This window comes from Entelurus aequoreus, linkage group LG07 (genome assembly GCF_033978785.1).
Source record: "Entelurus aequoreus isolate RoL-2023_Sb linkage group LG07, RoL_Eaeq_v1.1, whole genome shotgun sequence".
Lineage (NCBI taxonomy): Eukaryota > Metazoa > Chordata > Actinopteri > Syngnathiformes > Syngnathidae > Entelurus > Entelurus aequoreus.
Genome location: NC_084737.1, coordinates 39,312,125 through 39,332,679, shown reverse-complemented (window position 1 = coordinate 39,332,679; position 20,555 = coordinate 39,312,125). Strand labels below are relative to the sequence as shown.

Sequence of the window (20,555 nt, the reverse complement as noted above, 5' to 3'; positions counted from 1 at the left end):
GTCTGACGAACAGGTGGGAAATGAATTTGTTTGAATAAATTAACAGTATACACAGGATATGTCAACAGAAATAAAATAAAAATGTGTTTAATAAATATTTTTGGACAAATAAATTAAAGGCAAAAATAATAGCTTGAAACTAAGCAAATTCCCTTATACATTTTGTAGCAGGGGCATGATTCTGCATCTGTTACATGTCATCCATGCCAAAGACTATAAATAAATGCATATCATGACTTGTTCTTTCATTTCAGTGTCATGCATTGTTACTGCAGAGAAGGATTCAATAATGGAGATTCCCAGAGTTGTGATGAACTTCATTGGTATTCCATACTTCACAGCATTGAGATATATGAAAAACAATGGACATGGTGACATGTTGAAGATTAGTTAATATCGTAAATGACTTGAACAATCAGTTGAGGTCTTTGCAAAACCATTTTCTCTAACAAATGAGGTACGGAATTCAGTTCCTTTAAAAATCAGTGCAGTGTGGTTTCATTCCTCTTCACACTTCTCAGTGCCGTAGTCTTCAGGTTGAGATGTTCTCCATCGATGAACACAAACATACTAAAGACCCTTCCAATGACTTCTCAACCCATTGGAATCCCACTAAGGCTACAAAATTACCCAGCCCCAGCTGAGCTGTCAGTAGTTCACACTTACATGCAGCAAATCCTCCAACATCCTAGCGACCCTTCAGGAATCCATCCAACACGTAGTCCCCCTTCTCCGTCAGCCAGTAACCTGCCATCGCGGCCACGCCGCCAATAAAAATAGCAGTAAAAACCATGTCGCCCTTTGCAGCCAGCGTCGCCAAGGCACAGATCACGACACCAAAGAACATCTGTTGCAGAACAAGAACCTCGTCGTCTGTCATGTCATCAAAAAGCCCTTTCTCTGGATCAACTAGGAAGACAAAGTTAAAGTTTAAAGTCAAAACATAGGTAAATGTGGAATGTATGTTTGCATAGTAATTTTACCTGGAGGCTTATTTTCAACACAAATGCTGTCTCTTCTGATGAAGCCATCAGCACAGTCACAGTGGAAGGAGCCTACCTCGTTGATGCACGCCTCATTGAGTCCTGGGCACGCTATTGCACGTTCACTACATTCATCTACGTCTGTCAGAGGAAACAACACAGTTGTTTTCTTAAACAATCCACCATGAATAAGATCCTAGCCATAGTGAAGGTATTGTACTTTCAAAATAAAATACTATGTGTTCAAGGCAGATTGTATTCCACACTTTGAAACATCCTAATGACCTGAAGTAAACTTGTCAAAGGTTTTCAGACGTAATTTTACTTAGTTGACACAAATGGATGAGGACATGCCGATTCTGGAGGTTCAAAATGAAATAATGATATTACTGGCATATCCTGGACAGCTATATGGGGGCCTTTGTCAAATACTAGCTGATATGGGGGATGGGAAAGCAGGGGAGTAGTTAGCAAGAGTTGAATGAGATGTTTGTGTGTACAAAACTCGCCAGGGATTATGTTACTGTTATGTTGTAGCTTGATACAAATAGTAAAATAAAGTAGTCGTTCTGCAAGACCAAACTGTCGTCTTTCCCATGAGTCAAGTCTAGAGTCGTCACACTTTGAGTATTGAGGGACGGCAGGCCTGGAATTTCGGGGTTAGGTGTAAGACGGTGTCGTCAATCTTTTGAGGGCACAAAGGCTAAATGTCAGAGCAGGAAGGCCATCAAATAAAGCAATGAATTGAAGTCCAAGGTCATTATTAATGTATCTTAAAGGTTAAAGGTAATTACATTTTAAATATGTATTACTTTCAATTAATTAAATAAATACATCTGTTTATTTCACAGGGTTGTTTATTCCTTAATAATTTTGTATTTATATTGTCCACAGTGACGATAACATGTTGAGGCTTTATTTTTTTTAGTGCAAGGACAAGAGTGTTTTCTTTATGTGGTTTTCAAACACTTTACCCCTTTTTGGCCCTGTGATGCTGTGTGTTGTATAACACTGTGCTGTGTGTGGGACTGTGGCGGTTTAAACCCACCACTGGTCAAAGTCGTAATGGCATGAAAAACTCAGCAGAGGAAAAACGATGCATCTGTTGGGGCATTATGGCCAATGTGACCATGGCGTATATAATTTTTCCGAGAGGCACACGGCCAAACAGAGGGACAATGAGAGCAAAGCCCTTCGTGGCCGCCATGAAATTCCTGCCTGAAGGACTGCAAATCTTGAGACATTCAGCAGCAGTTTATCTCGAATGGCAGCACCAAGTTTATTTGCTTCTGCTCCTCTGGAAGGACAGAATAAACTGTCTGTGGTTCACTTTACTACAAACAATGCGCATCAGAACAGTGGTGGGGATTGGCGGATGCCGGAGAAGTTCCATGGCAGCGCCGTTACGCATCCAGTGGAAGGGTGGTCAGTTTTGCTAAGCTGACACATTAAAGCGGCGACGCTAAAAAAACAAGCAATATCTTTACCGAGACACTTGGCTCCTTTCAATTTGTAGCCACGTGCACATTTCTTACAGCGGGCAGGACCACTGCCCATGCAGCCCACACATGCCTGGTCACATCCTAAGCATTGGAGAACAGAAACAACATTAATATTGACACATTTTCAAGTTAGAAAAAATACAAGCAGATAAGGTGCATTCATTCCAAGCCATGTCTACACAAACACGGACACTTTTGTTTTGGCTTTTTATCCATGTGTAAACATGTACTTTTGCCCTTAAAAACTCAAACTTTTGAAAACGCTCCAAAGGGTGAGGAGTTTCATAAGTCAAGTCTTCAGCGTAGGACTGAACGATTATAAACCAAAAATAAAATCCCGATCATTTTCTCTAAAAAATCGGTTTTTGATTCCGATTTGGATTTTTGTGTTAAAAAAACTTCATATGACAACAGAGAGTTAGGGATTGTAAATAAAATTGTAATGAAATACAATAATAAAAGGCTATAAAATGTTATACAAACCCCGTTTCCATATGAGTTGGGAAATTGTGGTAGATGTCAATATAAACGGAATACAATGATTTGCAAATCATTTTCAACCCATATTCAGTTGAGTTATGAGTTTGAACATCAAATATCTTGTCTTTGTAGTGCATTCAATTGAATATGGGGTGAAAAGGATTTGCAAATCATTGTATTCCGTTTATATTTACATCTAACACAATTTCCCAACTCATATGGAAACAGGGTTTGTACATATATTTAAAGAGGGTTGGACTCCGCCTGGGCTGCCGTTTGTCACTGATTCTCTTCACAACTTTTATGAACAGAATTTCTAGGCGCAGTGAGAATGTTGAGGGGATCCAGTTTGGAGGCTGCAGGATTAGGTCTGTGCTTTTAGCAGACAATGTGGTCCTGCTGGCTTCATCTGGCCAGGATCTTAAGCTCTCACTGGATCGGATTGCAGATGACCGTGAAGCGACCGAAATGAAAATCAGCACTTCCAAATCCAAATCCATGGTTCTCGCCCAAAGAAAGGTGGCGTGCCATTGGAGAGGAGATCCTGCCCCAAGTGGAGGAGTTCAAGTACCTCAAGGTCTTGTTCACGAGTGAGCGGTGTGGTGTCTGCAGTGATGCGGACCCTGCATCGGTCTGTCGTGGTGGAAAACGATCTGAGCCAGAAAGCAAAGCTCTCCATTTACTGGTTGATCTACGTTCCTATACTCACTTATGGTCATGAGCTTCGGGTTATGACCGAAAGGACAAGATCACGGGTACAATCGGCCGAGATGAGTTTCCTCCGTCAAGTGGCGGGGCTCGCCCTTGGAGATAGGGTGAGAAGCTCTGTCACTCAGGATCAGAGTAACGCCGTTGCGCTACACATCGAGGTGAGCCAGATGAGGTGGTTTGGGCATCTGGTCAGTATGCCACCCAAACGCCTCTCTGGGAAGGTGTTTAGGGCGCGTCCGACCGGTAGGAGACCACAGGGAACACCCAGGACACGGTGGAGAAACTTTGTCTCCCAGCTGGCCTGGGAACGCCTCGGGATCCCCCGGGAATCGCTGGATGAAGTAGCAGGGATGAGGGAAGTCTGTGCTTTTCTGCTTAGGCTGCTGCCCCAGTGACCCAACATTGGATAAGTGGAAGAAGATGGATGTACGGATATTTAAAGACAAATATTTGTGTTAATTATTTGCATCAATCTTTTCTCATTATATTATGCCTTTTTGAAAAATGACAAAAGAGTGTCTCTAAGCTGCGTTGTGTTATGATTTGATTATGATTTATTTGTTTCGGACAGGTTTATTAACACGTTACATTAAAGGGGTCCTATTATGCAAAACCAACTTTTCTTACTTATTGGTAATCGTTTTTTGTGTATTTGGAATCCGCACAAGTCCCAAAAATGTAAACAACAAACCATGGAGGCACGGCAGATATTTATAAAACAATCTTGTTTTCTGTTATACTTCCTTCAAACGAACCGTTTGCACAACTTGTGATTTTTTTCCAATTGGTGGCGTCAGCGGATATCTCCATATATGGTCAAAATTTACTTGAAGAGCTTAGCTTAGTGTCTGCTATTGTAGTCCGACGTTGTAGTCAACAAGTTCCTTCTTTTTCTCTATCCTCTGGTTGTGGGGCAGACTATCTCGTACATGCACATGCATCATCCGCTGTTGCTATTTGTAATACAAAGTAGCTTATAGTACACCTTAGTATATAACTTATCTGTCAGTAGACTCGATACGGAAGCGTTAAAACAACAATATGATGACGGGGAGAGGAAGCAGTTGAAGTGGAAGGACATACGTAAGACCCCCCAAAAACGGTGCATCCTGAAGAGATGATCAGAAAGCGGCTTCCTGCAGAGTTGTAAAGCAATCGTTCCTGTGTTACTGAAAGTTGTTGTTCCTCCATTATTGAAATAAACAACAAACATAACATTCTGCACACAGTTGTATGCTCGTTGTGGAGGAGGATTTCAACTCGCACAGCGAATACTTCGCCTATTGTGACCGTTTGTATTTGATTACCTAATAAATGCATGACGCAAAGACACATTCTCTTTCACTTTTTTTGCATACGTGTCCTCGTTAAATATAGCGTCAAAGTCGCAAAATTGGCACCACAGACCTTTTCTGCTGCGTTTACTGGTAATTGTCTGGCAAAGCAGGTGTGAAGCAGATTCATAATTCATCCGCCCCACTTCCATTATAATTTGTTTATGAAAAAGGGTGAACCCAGTAGCACCAAAGCTGTATTTGTGAGTTTATTTGTGGCCACAAATAAATTAATAAATGGGAAATATTGACATGTGTGTGGGGAGCGCCAGGGGTTCAGACTTGAGTGGACAGGGCTCCCCCAGGAAGGAGAAACCTAGCGTAGAGGTGCGAGAGATGTTGGACAGGAACATCAATACGATGTTCTTTTCCCCCCCCCAAACATCGTCATATTTAATTAATCGGATTCCGATTTAAAATTGATTTATCGTGCAGCCCTACTTCAGCGTGTGCGTATGGACATGTTAAACAGGGACTTATGGCTTATCCTGGCTTGACGTTACAATTGTGCACCGTCATTTCCAAAAAAATATGGTAAACAACACTAGCTTTAAACACGCTATGAGGACGTATCGTACTGTATGTTTAAAGGTAAACATACTACTACTTTCACTCTCATTGCTTAAAAGACACATCAATATGCTGCTGCTACACTCTCCAATTCTGCTTTGACACTCGATGGCGGTTATGGACAAGATCCTGGTCGGGCGTTGAGCTTACAGAACAACTTTTTAGTTATTGTCATAAAAAGTTGCGGTATTATTTCATGTTTTAACTGTCATTTACCAATAGAAAATGACATTATTTACCAACTCATATGGGTTTAATTTCATGCAGTGGCGACTGTAAAAAACATCCAGATGTTTCCTGCGCTTTGTGTAAGTGTGCGCTAATTTTCAAGATAATGTTAATTTCATTGTACATGTAATATATCACTATACTGAGGAACAGATTATTTTTAACGCCACAAGTGTTGGCTTAATTTCATGCAGCAGCAAATACCTTTTTGGCGATTAATATAAAACATTCATAATGTTTAATGGGCTGATTTCAAACATGTCATTGTACATCCAGTAGGGCTGTGAATCTTTGGGTGTCCCACAATTTGATTCAATATCGATTCTCGGGGTCACGATTCGATTTAAAATCGATTTTTTTTTTTTCCAATTCAACACGATTCTCGATTAAAAAACGATTTTTCTCCCGATTTAAAACGATTCTCTATTCATTCAATACATAGGATTTCAGCAGGATCTACCCCAGCCTGCTGACATGCAAGCAGAGTAGTAGATTTGTGTAAAAAGCTTTTATAATTGTAAAGGACAATGTTTTATCAACTGATTGCAATAATGTAAATTTGTTTTAACTATTAAATTAACCAAAAATATGACTTATTTTATCTCTGTGAAAATATTGGACACAGTGTGTTGTCAAGCTTATGAGATGCGATGCAAGTGTAAGCCACTGTGACACTATTGCTCTTTTTTTAATTTTTTTTAGATGTCTAATGATAATGTCAATGAGGGATTTTTAATCACTGCTATGTTGAAATTGTAACTAATATTGATAATATTCATTTTTGTTTCACTACTTTTGGTTTGTTCTGTGTCGTGTTTGTGTCTCCTCTCATTTGCTCTGTTTATTGCAGTTCTGAGTGTTACTGGGTCGGGTTTGGTTTTGTAATTGGATTGCATTGTTATGGTATTGCTGGTATTGTTTTGTTGGATTGATTAATTAAAAAAAATAAAAAAAAATTAAATAAATAAATACATTTAAAAAAAATAGATTTTTTAAAAATGAGAATCGATTCTGAATCGCACAACATGAGAATCGCGATTCCAATTCGAATCGATTTTTTCCCACACCCCTAACATCCAGTGTAATAAACATAACAGTAACTAGTCACTGCTGTTGTGTCCGTGGGCAAGACACTTTACCCACCTGCTCCCAGTGCCACCCACACTGGTTTAAATGTAACTTAGATATTGGGTTTCACAATATAAAGCGCTTTGAGTCACTTGAGAAAAAGCGCTATATAAATGTAATTCACTTCACTTCACAACAGAGGCGTAATGTCACAGTCAGCTGTGACTGCTCTTTCTGGGTTTCTGATTGGACAAAATGTGCATCATTTTTTTGTGTAGGCCAAGACTGTTTTGAAATTACACTCCCTTGGATGGAGATCTTTTTAACACTAGAAAAGCTTTTTAAGAATATCCGTGTTGGTGTGGACAATGGCCTAAGAGTGACAACTCTAGCGGGAGCGCTTACCTCTGCACTCATGGGATCCGTCCGTATTGTGACAGTATGTGTTAGAAGGACAACGAGACAGCTCCGTACCACACTCGTCAATGTCTAAGGGACACAAAAATTAGTAAAATGATGTTCCATGATGGCTACCAATTCACTGCATGGCCTCATTCATCACACTTACCCACGCATTTGTTGTCGTGAAGCATCCAGCCGGGTTTGCAGTCAAGACATTTGTAGTCCTGTGGCGATGAGCATTTCTTACATGAGTAGAAGCAAGCTGTCATTGATGTGGAAGGCGACACAGAATGAGTCAAACATGAATGCCCTTATAAAAGACAATAATCACTACTTGTAAAATGTCTAAATCTGAGGCACCTGCACAGGCTCCAGTGCTGCTATTAACCCTTTTCTCTCTGTAGTACCCATCAGCACAGTTTTGGCACAAGGGACCCGAATATCCAGGATCGCAGACACATTCTCCATCTCCCATTCGAGTTCCCTCACCTTCACAGCGGCCTAAACCTCCACACACACCATCAAGCCCCGATGGACACTCTGTATTTGATAGGGGTATATATTAGAAATAAGGTGCATATATTCCAAGTATTTTGAATAGATCAAAAGATTAAATTCATTCATTCATTCATTTTCTATACCGCTTGTTCGCTGCGAGCTACCAGTAACTTGCCATGCTTCTCCGAGTAGCTCGCCATTAGGTTCCAGTAATGTGACGTGTTATTATGCAGCGCAAACAGCTGCTTTACACTGGCCGAACGATTAAATACTTTGAATGGCTCTTATGTGAACAATGAGTACGAATTCACACGATAGTATAAGATAGAAATTGGTCATCGATTTTCAGAGTTCACTTACATCGTTCAAAAAGTGGTTTGTTCATGGACGTCACATTGCTCAACCACACAAATGCTAACTCTAAAGAGTTAGAAGTGCCATTTTCAGATGTAAGTACTGTAACATCATTGAGGTAAAGAAAACGATAAACATGTGAAATGTACATTATGTTGTTATACCAATTATTAAATCAATTACTGTGCAGAGGTGAGATTTGAAACTACTGGGACTTCCCTTTAAAATTAGGCTTTATCGCTGGTTGTATGTATTTTTATGCTTCAAATATTGGTTTATCATGTTTGTTGAACTTTTCCCTCTAGTTTGGTTTCAAAATTATATGCATACTTAAGTCATAGGGATCTCAAGTGGAAAAAAAAGTGAAACTCAAATTTAACACGTTTACACACGCATTGCAACATTGAATAGGGATTAAGTTACAGTGTGTAGGATTATTACTTATCAGTGCTCATGTGACATTTTAATGGAAATTTGACCATGTTTGTTTGACCAATTTATTTATTTTTTACCTGGAATTATTGGGACATGTCCTGTCATGTTTGCCACTTTAAACAACCATCTATGTGTGTGTTATTGATCTGTATAAGTATGGTACATTAAGGTAAACATTAAACTCAACTAAAACAAAAACAAAAATGCTGAACTCTACAGATGTTGAAAATGTCATTGAGTTGGGATAAATAATAAAGTTTTGCAGCTTTTAAGTCCATTGTAAAACAATATGGAATGGCATCATATGATCTTCTAACAAACGTTACTGTAACTTCCTTAATACTGAATTTAGGAAAGTGAATTAGGGATCAAATTAAATGATAATGATGAATAATTTAATAATTTAAGATCTTTAGATGCTTTATATGATTATGTAAATTACAGGCATGATAATATATACATATGTAATAAATAATGTGTATTATAATGTGTGTATAACAAATTTACAACAATATTTGAGAGGAATAGGCCTTTTGGATATATAGTAAAAGTTTTAGATTTTTGAGTTTCACTCATGAAAAATAGGAAAAAAACAAAAGTGTTGCGTTTATATTTCTTAGCAGTATATTTTAATTTTATAATCTGATACACCAGAAATACATGTATTTTGAAATACAAGATGGATATTAACAAACATTTGTTTAAATACAAAATGAGTTGTAAATAGCAACATATTGTTTATGTTCTGACAAAACAAGCTAATTCAATTTGTTTGGGTTGAATTAAGCTATGAAAATATACATGGCACCAAATAAGTAGAGCTTGGCCATTATATTTTGCCAAAGTAGCTCTCACAAGAAACATGGTTGGAGACCTCTGATTTATAGTCTCTAATTAACCTAAATGTAAATGTTTTTAGAGTGTGTGAGGAAGCTAGAGTACTTGGAGAAAACCATACATGCACAGCGAGGACATGCAAATGAGAGTCAGTGATTAATTCTGCATGAATGAAGGCAGCCCCACCTTTGCAGTCAGGTCCAAAGTGTCCAGGAGGACAGCAGAGTCTCAGCTCTTCTATGCATAGCCACTCCCACAGGTCAGGAGCTTCTTGCTGTCTGCAGGACACATGCAGTGTACATCATTGATCAGCACAATCTATTCTATACTGTCCAACATTAAGCACAAACTACATTTACTGTACCTGTGGAACCACCATGTCTCCACCTGGTCCTCTATCTGCTCCAGCAGTTGGTTGCATTCAAAGTCTGTTTTCTCACATGCACTCTCCACTATCTCCAGGAGGCGAGTCTCACTGTAATGGACAAACACAGTAAATACATATGCCGTTAGAAACAGCAGCTTTGTCTAATAAGATTCAGTACACTAAATGTATCAAAAGTCAGCCTTTATGATGATAATGATTTGATTAGGGTGTTTCTTATAATGTGCCCTTCTTATGACTCAATGTAGTTCAACAAAACCTTGTATCGTAGCTCATTAGACGGTATAAAGGGTGTACCTAGTAACTCTTTCCTTATTTTGTCTGTATGTCTTCTTTACCTGCGAGCATACTTTGCCAGTTTCTCTTCCTCCCAGGCAGTGTTGCCTCCCCCAAAGTTTTTGTTGGCCGTTCTCTCCAAGCCCTACAAAAGGAGGATAATCTTGAAGCACTGAGCAGTAGGAGGTCAACGTGCATAACATTTAACTGAAGTACCTTTATTAAACTCTCAGCAAGTTTCTGGCAGGTCTGGCATGGTGCCGTCTGGACCCTCACCACCGAAAGTTCCGACAGAAGCATCAGAGCAGGCAGGAATGGCCAAGCCCACCACATGATGCTTTGAAAAGATTACACACATAAATAACACGATAAACTAGAGATGCACTATAGACAAACACAATGTCTGCCACAAAACATCTTCTAGAAACAAGGTTTCAAAGTATGGCACAGTAAGGCTTCCCTTAGAAAATATTACTGTATATAGTTAAGGGCTGCTAGTTCTGACCTCATACTGGACTGTTTACTCGCTCACTTTAGCAAATAAAAATCTATTAATTTGGCCTTTGACATAACTGACATTTGTTGGTCAACTTTGAAAAAAGACATGTTTTCTCCTCTAAAATCTTCTGGTCAGGGCTAAGCAATATGGCAAAAAAATTATCCCAATAAATGTTTTCATATCATCCGATCTCGATTAATATCACAATTTTTTTTTTTTTTATTAAAGGCAAATTGTCCCGTGCAGGATTATAGCAAGTACAGCATTTCTACTGTTTACTACTGCAGTATCTTGAAACAGACATTTCCACCATGTTTGATCAAGATAATATATGCTAGCAGCTGACAACAGTACATGTAACTCATGCTACGGTCCGTACCTCCGTTTTAGGGCCACAGTTTTACTGCTTTTTTGGCACATTTTGTGGGGGTGTTTTTTATCCACAAACACAAAAATTATTTTTAGACAAAGTGTCTGTCTGCAGCAGTTGAATATTTGCAGACACAAACAAAAAGTCTGATTAAATATTTATACATAAAAATGCCTTTTTCTGATTAAATTAGTGGGTGTGTTTATTCTCCCAGTCGGGGCCAATACAGTAGTTCAGTCACAAAGACATTCTGTGCCTGCCTGCAAATCCCAATTAAGGGTAGGATTATGCTAAACTGCAGTGAAACTAAAGTCTGCCACTGAAGTTGCTGCTCCTTCTCAATGATTTGTTTAAACTTCTACTGCAGGGTCATTAGTCACATGTCTTTTTTTTTTTTTTCTGGGCTGCACTTCCAGCTGTGTAATGGGGAAGAGGCACACCGTAGATTGAAGAATAATTACGACACCACGAGACTCACTTTCGTAACGGTCGAACAGGATTGTCACACAAACACATGGACAAATTTTCACACTAACAAACGCACACATTCACAGACACACACAGGATCACAGCCAATAACGGCGGTTTGTTCCGTGCAGGATTATACCAAGCATTATTGCTTCCGTACTGTTTGCTACTGCAGTACATTCTAACAGACATTTCCGCCATGTTTGATCGAGGTAAAAATGCTAATAGCTGATCACCGTGATCTAACTCAAATTAATTACGATTATCAATCACGATCATATAATCGCCCAGTCCTAATTCTGGTGCGTCCCAGAGGAGGCATACAGTACCCATCCCCATTTTAATATGCGTACCAACATTTTTTACATTAACATTTGTAAATGTTCCAAGTGTTTACAAATTAAATTGCACCCTAATATGCAAAATTGACTACTTAGATATGTTACAATATGTAATATGTGTCCATATAGCATGTTTGTTATTACCACCAAAACCTGAGGATGATCTATCATAAAATATACCAATTTGTTTGCTCCACTTTTAAAAGAAGAAGCATGCTGATGGTCTGTTTTCAGAAAACGTCCTTCCTCATGGATATGATACCACTTCATCTGCCCTTAGGTAGCGTCACAGAGGATAGCTTTGTTATATACAAATAAAAATAAATAAAGGCTTCTCTACGCATGTTTGAAAAAAAAAGTTTCATATTTTTTCACCCTCACGCAAATTGGCTAACCTTAATGTTGCTAAAGGTTGTCTTTATTTTGACATATCTTGAGTTTTAAAAACATGTATTTTCTAATTCTTCTTAAACTGCTGCACCTCCCCTGGGAGTCTTCTGTATCCTCCCAGATGTGGATAGTACAATCTTGAAAACTTTTACGAATATTTACCAAAATAAAACTGCAAAGTGCCAACTGTTAAAACAGTTTGTCACTGCATCGAAGAGATCATTGTGTGGATGCAAAACAATTTAAACTCAGACAAAACTGAAATCATTGTCTTTGGCCCACAGAAACAAAGAGAAACTATTATTAGTCACTTTGAGACATTCTCCCTGAAACATAATGAGGTTAAGCGAAATCAGAATCAGAAATACTTTACTTGGGGTAATAATGGACTTAGACTTAAACTATGACAGTCACATTAAGTCAACATCAACAGCTTTTTACCATCTGAAAAACATTGCCAAAATCAGAAAAATAATGTCTAAATCAGATTTAGAAAGAATAATCCAGCAGGCTAGACTACTGCAATGTTTTTTTCTCAATGGGCTCTCTTAATGAGCTGTAAAGCAGCTGCAGTACATCCAGAATGCTGCTACTGAAGTCCTGACTAGAACCAGGAAATATGACCATATTAATCCAGTGCTTAGGTCACTGCATTGGCTTCCTGTTGCTCAGAGAATAGACTTTATGGTCTTGCGCCAAAGTACATCTCTGACACCCATCCATCCATTTTCTACCACTTGTCCCTTTAGGGGTCACGGGGAGGTGCTGGAGCCTATCCCAGCTGCATTTGGGCAGAAGGCGGGGTTCACCCTGGACAAGTCGCCACCTTAGGGCGGTATAGCTCGGTTGGTAGAGCGGCCGTGCCAGCAACTTGAGGGTTGCAGGTTCGATCCCCGCTTCCGCCATCCTAGTCACTGTCGTTGTGTCCTTGGGCAAGACATTTAACCCACCTGCTCCCAATGCCACCCACACTGGTTTAAATGTAACTTAGATATTGGGTTTCACTATGTAAAGCGCTTTGAGTCACTAGAGAAAAGCGCTATATAAATATAATTCACTTCACACTTCACTTCATCACAGGGCCAACACACTTAGACAACATTCACACTCACATTCACACAGTAGGGCCATGTTAGTGTTGCCAATCAACAGGTGCATGTCTTTGGAAGCCGGATTACCCATAGGGAACCCACGCAGTCACGGGCAGAACATGCAAACTCCACACAGAAAGATCCCGAGCCCAGGATCGAACCCAGGACCACAGGGAGTGGTCTCCTGCTGGTGCCCAGAGTCAGGACAAAACATGGTGAAATTATGTTCAGTTTTATGCTCCTAAGATCTAGAATAGTCTTCCTGGTGATGTAAGACAGGCCTCAATGTTGGCAATATTCAAATCCAGACTAAAAACACTTTTATTTAACAGTGTATTTGACAACTAGGGATGATACTCGAAACCGGTTTTCCCGGTTGTTCGATAAGAAAAGAACCGAGTCCTCGGACTCGAATCCCTTTTTAAAAACCGGTACCCGTTATCGAGACCACTATAGTAAAGAAAAAGAGTTGGTTCTATATTCGAACCCCTCGGTTCTTTTCTTATCGAACAACCGGGAAAACCGGTTTCGAGTATCATCCCTACATATATGACATGATCTCCCTTTTTCAACTTTTGTTTTTCTTTCCTTGTAAACAAAACAAAATCACACTGTATATGTGTTGTCTGTCTAATTATAAATAATGCAGACGAGGCGTGTTGGCTTAATTCTTGACGTTTACTTTCACGGGTGACGACATGCAACACTTTTCGGGGCTACCGCGCATGCTCGTCACTCCCGTTGCATGATGGGTAGTGTAGTTGTTATATTCCCTAGCTCATAACATCTTTCCCCCTATAAAGAAATAATGTTAACTCAATAAAGTGTATTTCTTTTTTTAGCTTTAACTTTTAATTTTTTAGCATTGTAACCACATTTGCAAACAACTTTTCTCTTCAAAGAATTTTCTTTCAATAAAGAAATAAAGTGCAAAAATGTCAAAGCATCATAACAAACAGTTATGCCAAATAGCAGCAGAAGTGCACTTTTTGGAGAGCTGTATTATTTTCAGTTTTGTGCCCGAGGGACTGATTTTATTTAACACTATATTATTATTTATACACCTATAGTGATCACAGAGACAGGTTGTTTTTGTGTTACTGTATATATTTGTTTTTCTGAAAAATCCCACTTAACATACTTTGGGTAACAACAGTCAATATTTTTTTTTTTTTTTTTTTTTAGGGGGGCAACAGTCAATATTTATTTATTTTTTAGATTAAATTGTTTTCTTATATAATAAAAGTGGGCTTTTGTTAAACCAAATATTGTGTTTTTTTTTCCATAAACAACAACCTATCTGGACCCGATAAGAGAAACAATAAGGAATCGGTTCGATAAGAGGATTCGATAATAGACTCGAACTCGATAATTTCTTATCAAACATCATCCCTATTGACAACTGAAAGTATTTTGATGTATTATGATGATTATTCACCTGCTCAGTGACAGAGTGGTTAGAGCAGGGGTGTCAAACTCATTTTAGATCGGGGGCCACATGGAGGAAAATCTACTCCCAAGTGGGCCGGACTGGTAAAATCACAGCACGATAACTTAAAAATAAAGACAACTTCAGATTGTTTTCTTTTTTTTTTAAATAGAACAAGCACATTCTGAAAATGTACAAATCATAATGTTGTTGGTTTTTTTTTTACACTTACATGTTGTGGTTAACAGTATTCTATCTTTATTTGTCATTATTTATACTTTCTGAATAAATTATGTGATAATATTCATCAGTCAAATCATTGGTGTTGATTTTCAATCTATCAAGATAAAAAAAAAAAATATCAAAATCATGTTATTCATGTAGTTTGATCATTTTCCTGGACTGGTGCACTCACATCATGTGGTTACTTCTTTTTTTTTTTTTTTACATATGTAGCATCATCCCCAATGATACAAAGAATTGCTATTGCGACATCTAGTGGACACATTTAGAACGGCGGTTTCTTTCATTCCAAAATTTCGGCTCATTTTTATATTTAGCAAACTTATCCCGCGGGCCGGATAAAACCTGTTCGGGGGCCTGATCCGGCCCACGGGCCGTACGTTTGACACCCCTGGGTTAGAGTGTCCGCCCTGAGATCGGTAGGTCGTGAGTTCAAACCCGGTCATACCAAAGACTATAAAAATGAGACCCATTACCTCCCTGCTTATCACTCAGCATCAAGGGTTGGAATTGGGGGTTAAATCACCAAAAATGATTCCCGGGCGTGGCCCCCGCTGCCGCTCACTGCTCCCCTCATGTCCCAGGGGGTGAGGGTGATGAGTCAAATGCAGAGGATAATCTCACTACACCTAGTGTGTGTGTGACAATCATTGGTACTTTAACTTTAATTTAGTATTTTCATGTTTGCCTTCTGTAAAGTACTTTAAATTGCTTTGTGCTCTATAAATAAATTAGCCTTGCCTTATCTTATTACCACCAGTGCCACCACTCTACTATAAGACCAACTCATCCTGATATAATTCAACATAATAGTATTTATATTTTTAATGACTGTATTTCATATTACCTTATGTAGAATAGCAAATACAAGTATTTTTTTACAAATGTTGTGTAGTCTGCTGCACTAAATATTTAGATGGATCTAGGAAATATTCACATAAATAATCAGTTGATTATTTTACGAGCGTGTTTTTTGCAGCTGGGTTATCCCACTACAAATAGAGAGTACGTAACGTTGCAGTGTAACGTGATAATACAGATAATACACCACATTTGTCACAGACAAACCACTCCTATCTCGATTTAGCCAGCTCAGCATCAGCACCAACGCCAGTTAGCCAAGTAGCTGCCATAAGGTCAAGAGTTAGCCGCCTAGCAGCCTTGGCTAACGCGATTTAGCTTCATTTAACGTGCATTTTAAAGTAAACTCTGCAATGAATGGACGTCGCTGTTGTCGCTTACTCTACAAACAGTGAGTGTCAAATGAGCTAACAGTTAGCCGAGCCGCTATGTTACCTCAAGTCAGGAGAGCCTCTTGGTCCGCTGCTCTACTGAGGATGTCCCTTCGTGCGCCACACACGGGAGACACAACGTCATATTTTGGGAAGCCGGATTAAACGTGTTTAGTGCGCCATTTTAATCGGCAAAAGTAGTAAAAGTGAAAAGGTAAGTAGTTGACACACAGTGATATAACGCGTGAATTTCTGAATGAACCTGAGCTTCTTTCTAGTTGCTTCTGAGTCAGAGATAGAAGCCCCGCCCCAAACCCGAGTTGACCGTCGACCAATCACAGTCATTTAAACCAGAATGACGTCACAGGTCTGCGTGACTGCGTTTATTGATTTCAAATTAAAACATTCACAAGTGTTTGATTTTGTGTTTCATTCAAGAGGGATGATTTGCTTGAAACAGTAAATTCGAAAAATTTACAGATGATGTGAGCAGCTTGTTGCTATTTTGAGTACAGTATTTACATTTTAATTGTTTACGTGTAAAAAAAAAAAAAAGTGCATTATCGACGTAGCTGTGTATTAATGATTAATTATGAAGTAGGTAAATAAGATTAAAAAAAAACAGTAATTTCAATAAATTATCGAGGTAGATTTGCAGATAGTTTTGAAAATCCATCCATCCATCCTGTTGGAGCCTATCTATATTATTTATAAATTAATTGTTTTGACAATGAAATCAAATAATGCCAATAATGATGTTGATGAATTATTCATACTTGCCAACCCTCCCGAATTTTCCGGGAGACTCCCGAATTTCAGTGCCTCTCTCGAAAATCTCCCAGGACAACCATTCTCCCGATTTTCAGCCGGATTTAAGGTACGCTGTCACGCCAATTTTCTTCCCATTACAAAAACCTTCCTACCCCCATTTACTTCCGGGGTCATTTCCGCTTACGTCATTTCCTCTTACGTCTTTGACAGCGATCGATAGCACTTCGTTTGACTCTTTTTTATAATACAGCGTTTACAAAACGTCTGTATTAATCGGACAAGTATTAATCTGACAAATTAATTTGAGGATATTCCTGACTGCACATTTGACTCGTGGACATATGCGGAAATGAATAACAGTGTACAATAAGTTAATTCATTATCAATCAACATTATTAAAACTAAATTTATTCGTTAAATTCCGTTTTTTTTAGTTCTCTGTGTAAGTGAACTAAATTAAAAGTCTTGAAGAAATACCCAAGGTTTTTCTTTATTTTTATGTTCTTATTCTAAATACTGTCGTTTGTCTGACCACGGGTCATCTGACTTCACTGAGGTACATATGTGCACATAAATGTCATTTTAATTTAGTTCACTTACACAGAGAACTAAAAAAAACTGAATTTAACGAATACATTTAGTTTTAATAAAGTTTAATAATGTTGATTGATAATGAATTAACTTATTGGACACTGTTATTCATTTCCGCATATGTCCACGAGTCAAATGTGCAGTCAGGAATATCCTCAAGTTAATTTGTCAGATTAATACTTGTCCGATTAATACAGACGTTTTGTTAACGCTGTATTATAAAAAAGAGTCAAACAAAGTGCTATCGATCGCTATCAAAGACGTAAGAGGAAATTACGTAAGCAGAAATGACCCCGGAAGTAAATGGGGGTAGGAAGGTTTTTGTAATGGGAAGAAAATTGGCGTGACAACTCCCCCTCCAGGTCCGTGCGGACCTGAGTGAGGACAGCCTGTCGTCACGTCCGCTCTTTACTTCATACTTCAGAACCGACTCCCACACTTGCCGTAAACCGTTGGCCAACCAAAAAGTTACTTGTTGTATATATTTATAATTCCTATTCATTTATTTATGAAAGAGACGTTTTTGTTAACATGTTAAAGGTGTTTAATGATAATACAAGAATGTTTAACACATAAAGATTCCTTTCTTTCATGAAGACAAGAATATAAGTTGGTGTATTACCTGATTCTGATGACTTGTGTTGATTAGAATCAGACAGTAGTGCAGATAACTTCCACATTTTCAAATGGAAGACAAAAAAAGTCCTTCTTTCTGTCCAATATTACATTAAAGTGGTTGATTTTCGGCATCTTATTTGTCCAGCTTCCATACTTGTTTTCATACACTTTACAAGAAATACATTGACGGCAAACTCCGTAGCTTTCTAGCTTGTGTGTGCTAGCTTTCTGAGACTCGTATTTTGTTAGCAGGCAGAATAGAGCAGCGCTTTCATTGTGAAGACAGTAACTGTGCGGTCGGTCTTTAGGGTTTTGATAGCAGGTACGGCGCGAGAGTCTGTTGAAATAAAAATTGTTTCTCACCTCCCTGCCGTTTTTTTTCTTAATAATGAGCTTGCAGCAGCCAGCGCTATCAAACAAGATCCTCGGGTCCCGTGAATGTCAATCAAGTGACGAAAGTAACGTCATAGTTTTTAGGTCTACTTTTTTTAATGCCTGGCTAGCGATCGACTGACACACCCTCCACGATCAACCTAATGGACACCCCTGCTTTAAAGCATCTCTGCTGTCCTTTGCGAGAGAGCCTCATGCTCTTGCATTGTTCCTTGTGTATTTTGTACAGACATCATCCGCCTGAAAGACGTAACTCTGCACTTTGGACCTTTCGTCCTATGAGTCTGAGGCAACAGCGTTTGCAGTTTGTCTGTTAACTGGCGCACCAGCCACACTGACATCCCCTTTGACACAAGTCTGGGCCAACAGTGCCACCAAGATGTAGTACTGCTTCTCCTCATGCCTCCAAGCTCCTGGATCAGACCACTGAAGTCCTGAGGGATACAGTAGCGGGGAACATCTCGGAAAATCTTTGGGAAGTCCCTGCTGTGGCAGAGGCCCTGGAAGTAGACAAATGCGACTTCCTGACCTTTGCGCTCGTGTAGCGCCCCCTCTAGGCAAGACAGAGCAGCTGTGAACACAGGTTCTATCACTGCAGAAGGACTGTCCTGCATTTCACAGTCTTTGTCCTTGCATGTTCTCACACAATCCTCTTTCTTCGGTTTACCCAGTCGCCTTGCATCGTGCTTGCAATCATCTTCCATCCTGTTCTCACGGCTCTCCTCATCTTTGCAATGTCTTGTACGCTCCCACCACTTCTGACACGTCCTTTCAGCCTCGGGACTCCAGATGATTAATACTTTTCCTTGTGCCTCGCGCACAGCCTCCCACTGCCCGTACAGCCAAGGAAGAGGTCCCAGATCCGCTACAGTAGTCCCTGTGCCAGCCTGTCTTTGTGAGCTTTGGGCAGACAGCGCCATGTGGACTGTGGCACTCAGATCCCCCTGAAGCAGAGAAGCCAGTGCACACGCAGCAGATATGTGTGCTGACTGCTCCGATGAGCACACTAGCAACACTGGCTTCTGGATATACAGCCAATCTATAAATGATCATACCAAGAGAATCACATTTATTATCAGGCAGGTGAAAAGTAGAATTATGGTTACTAAGTGTGCGCTACTGATAACTTTATTCAGCAATAAAAACTAAACTTAATGGGATTTTGTAAAAAAAAAAAATGCTAGCAAGTAGCAATGCAATGAAATAAAACAAGTCAATCTGAATGATTTAACTAACCTGCAGCTCCCCTCTTGGTGAGAGAATGGATGAAAAGTCCCAAAATTGCAACAACGCCTAGAAGAATTAAAATTGCCACAGCTTGTGCACCCCACCTGATGCGATCATCTGCATGATAAAGAGGCAAGAGAGGGGAGTTGCATTTATCATACATGCAAGAGTCATGAATTTATGAGATGATACAGTTTGTATTTGTGATTAGGATTGAGCATCGGGCATTGATGGGAACCGGGATCAACATTTCGAATCTTCCCGAAATGTTCTATTGTTTAAAGGTCGATTCCTATTTTCAACGCTCAGTGGACAAGAAGAAATAGCTGTCACAGCTAAATGTTTACAGTATCTCCATACACAGTGCAGAGACGCTCGCCTAGGTAAAAATCCTCCATTGCAGCAAATAAAGTAATTTTTTTAAGTAATACTATCACTGGGGGACTGGAGGACAAGGCTAAACATGTACCACACAGAAGAAGAACAAGGAGGAGCAGACAATCTAATTGCTAAGCGAGCTTGAAACAACAAAACAAGTATATTTGGTTAATATTCAGGTCACGATATGTGTTAAGAGTATTGTTGGTTTTGGATGGTTATTTAGAGGGTTTGTGGGCGAAATAGAGAGCCCCCATTAACTACATTGTTAGCGGACATTTTATGTAATTATTTATTTACGACTTAGAATGCATAAAAAAAGAAAAACATACGTGTTCATGTCTTATATAGAGATCGTGAATGATAGACAACACATCTCTGTCTAATTTTCAGTGTAACTGATCTAATAATATGGTCAGAGTGAAGAAGCGTTCCCATTGTGACGTCAATC

The 20,555-nt window shown here is 39.2% G+C and overlaps 2 protein-coding genes across 4 annotated transcripts in view; both read right to left on the bottom strand.

The window, feature by feature from the left end:
- Positions 1-73: 73 nt before the first annotated feature.
- LOC133653835 (protein disulfide isomerase Creld1) lies at positions 74-16,463 on the bottom strand. 2 transcript variants are annotated; one of them, XM_062053570.1, is made up of 11 exons: positions 16,191-16,463; positions 10,280-10,400; positions 10,126-10,208; positions 9,767-9,877; positions 9,589-9,680; positions 7,639-7,818; positions 7,445-7,540; positions 7,282-7,365; positions 2,471-2,566; positions 984-1,124; positions 74-909 (listed from the first exon to the last, which is right to left on the bottom strand). In XM_062053570.1, exons 2-11 carry the CDS (start codon positions 10,394-10,396, stop codon positions 689-691), a joined length of 1,221 nt encoding a protein of 406 aa, XP_061909554.1. In that variant the 5' UTR covers positions 10,397-10,400; positions 16,191-16,463; the 3' UTR covers positions 74-688. The 2 variants fall into 2 exon arrangements, with proteins under 2 accessions (XP_061909554.1, XP_061909555.1); XM_062053571.1 differs by lacking the exon at positions 7,639-7,818.
- Positions 16,464-17,740: 1,277 nt separating this feature from the next.
- Positions 17,741-20,555, bottom strand: part of LOC133653833 (interleukin-17 receptor C) — a 45,677-nt gene continuing 42,862 nt past the window's right edge. For both annotated transcript variants that reach the window (XM_062053567.1, XM_062053568.1), the window contains exons 16-17: positions 19,736-19,843; positions 17,741-19,538 (exon numbers count right to left, since the gene is read on the bottom strand). In XM_062053567.1, the coding sequence (XP_061909551.1) occupies positions 18,658-19,538; positions 19,736-19,843 (989 nt within the window). In that variant the 3' untranslated portion in view covers positions 17,741-18,657. The remainder of the gene's footprint in view (positions 19,539-19,735; positions 19,844-20,555) is intronic.

Bases quoted from the DNA above. Each gene is read 5' to 3' on its own strand.
- LOC133653835 (XM_062053570.1), bottom strand. From the start codon at position 10,396: ATGTGGTGGGCTTGGCCATTCCTGCCTGCTCTGATGCTTCTGTCGGAA. The intron at 10,209-10,279 runs GTACTTCAGTTA...CTCCTTTTGTAG, and splicing joins TTGCTGAGAGTTTAATAAAG to GGCTTGGAGAGAACGGCCAA. The intron at 7,819-9,588 runs GTGGGGCTGCCT...TATCAAATACAG, and splicing joins CTTTGGACCTGACTGCAAAG to AGTGTCCATCGGGGCTTGAT.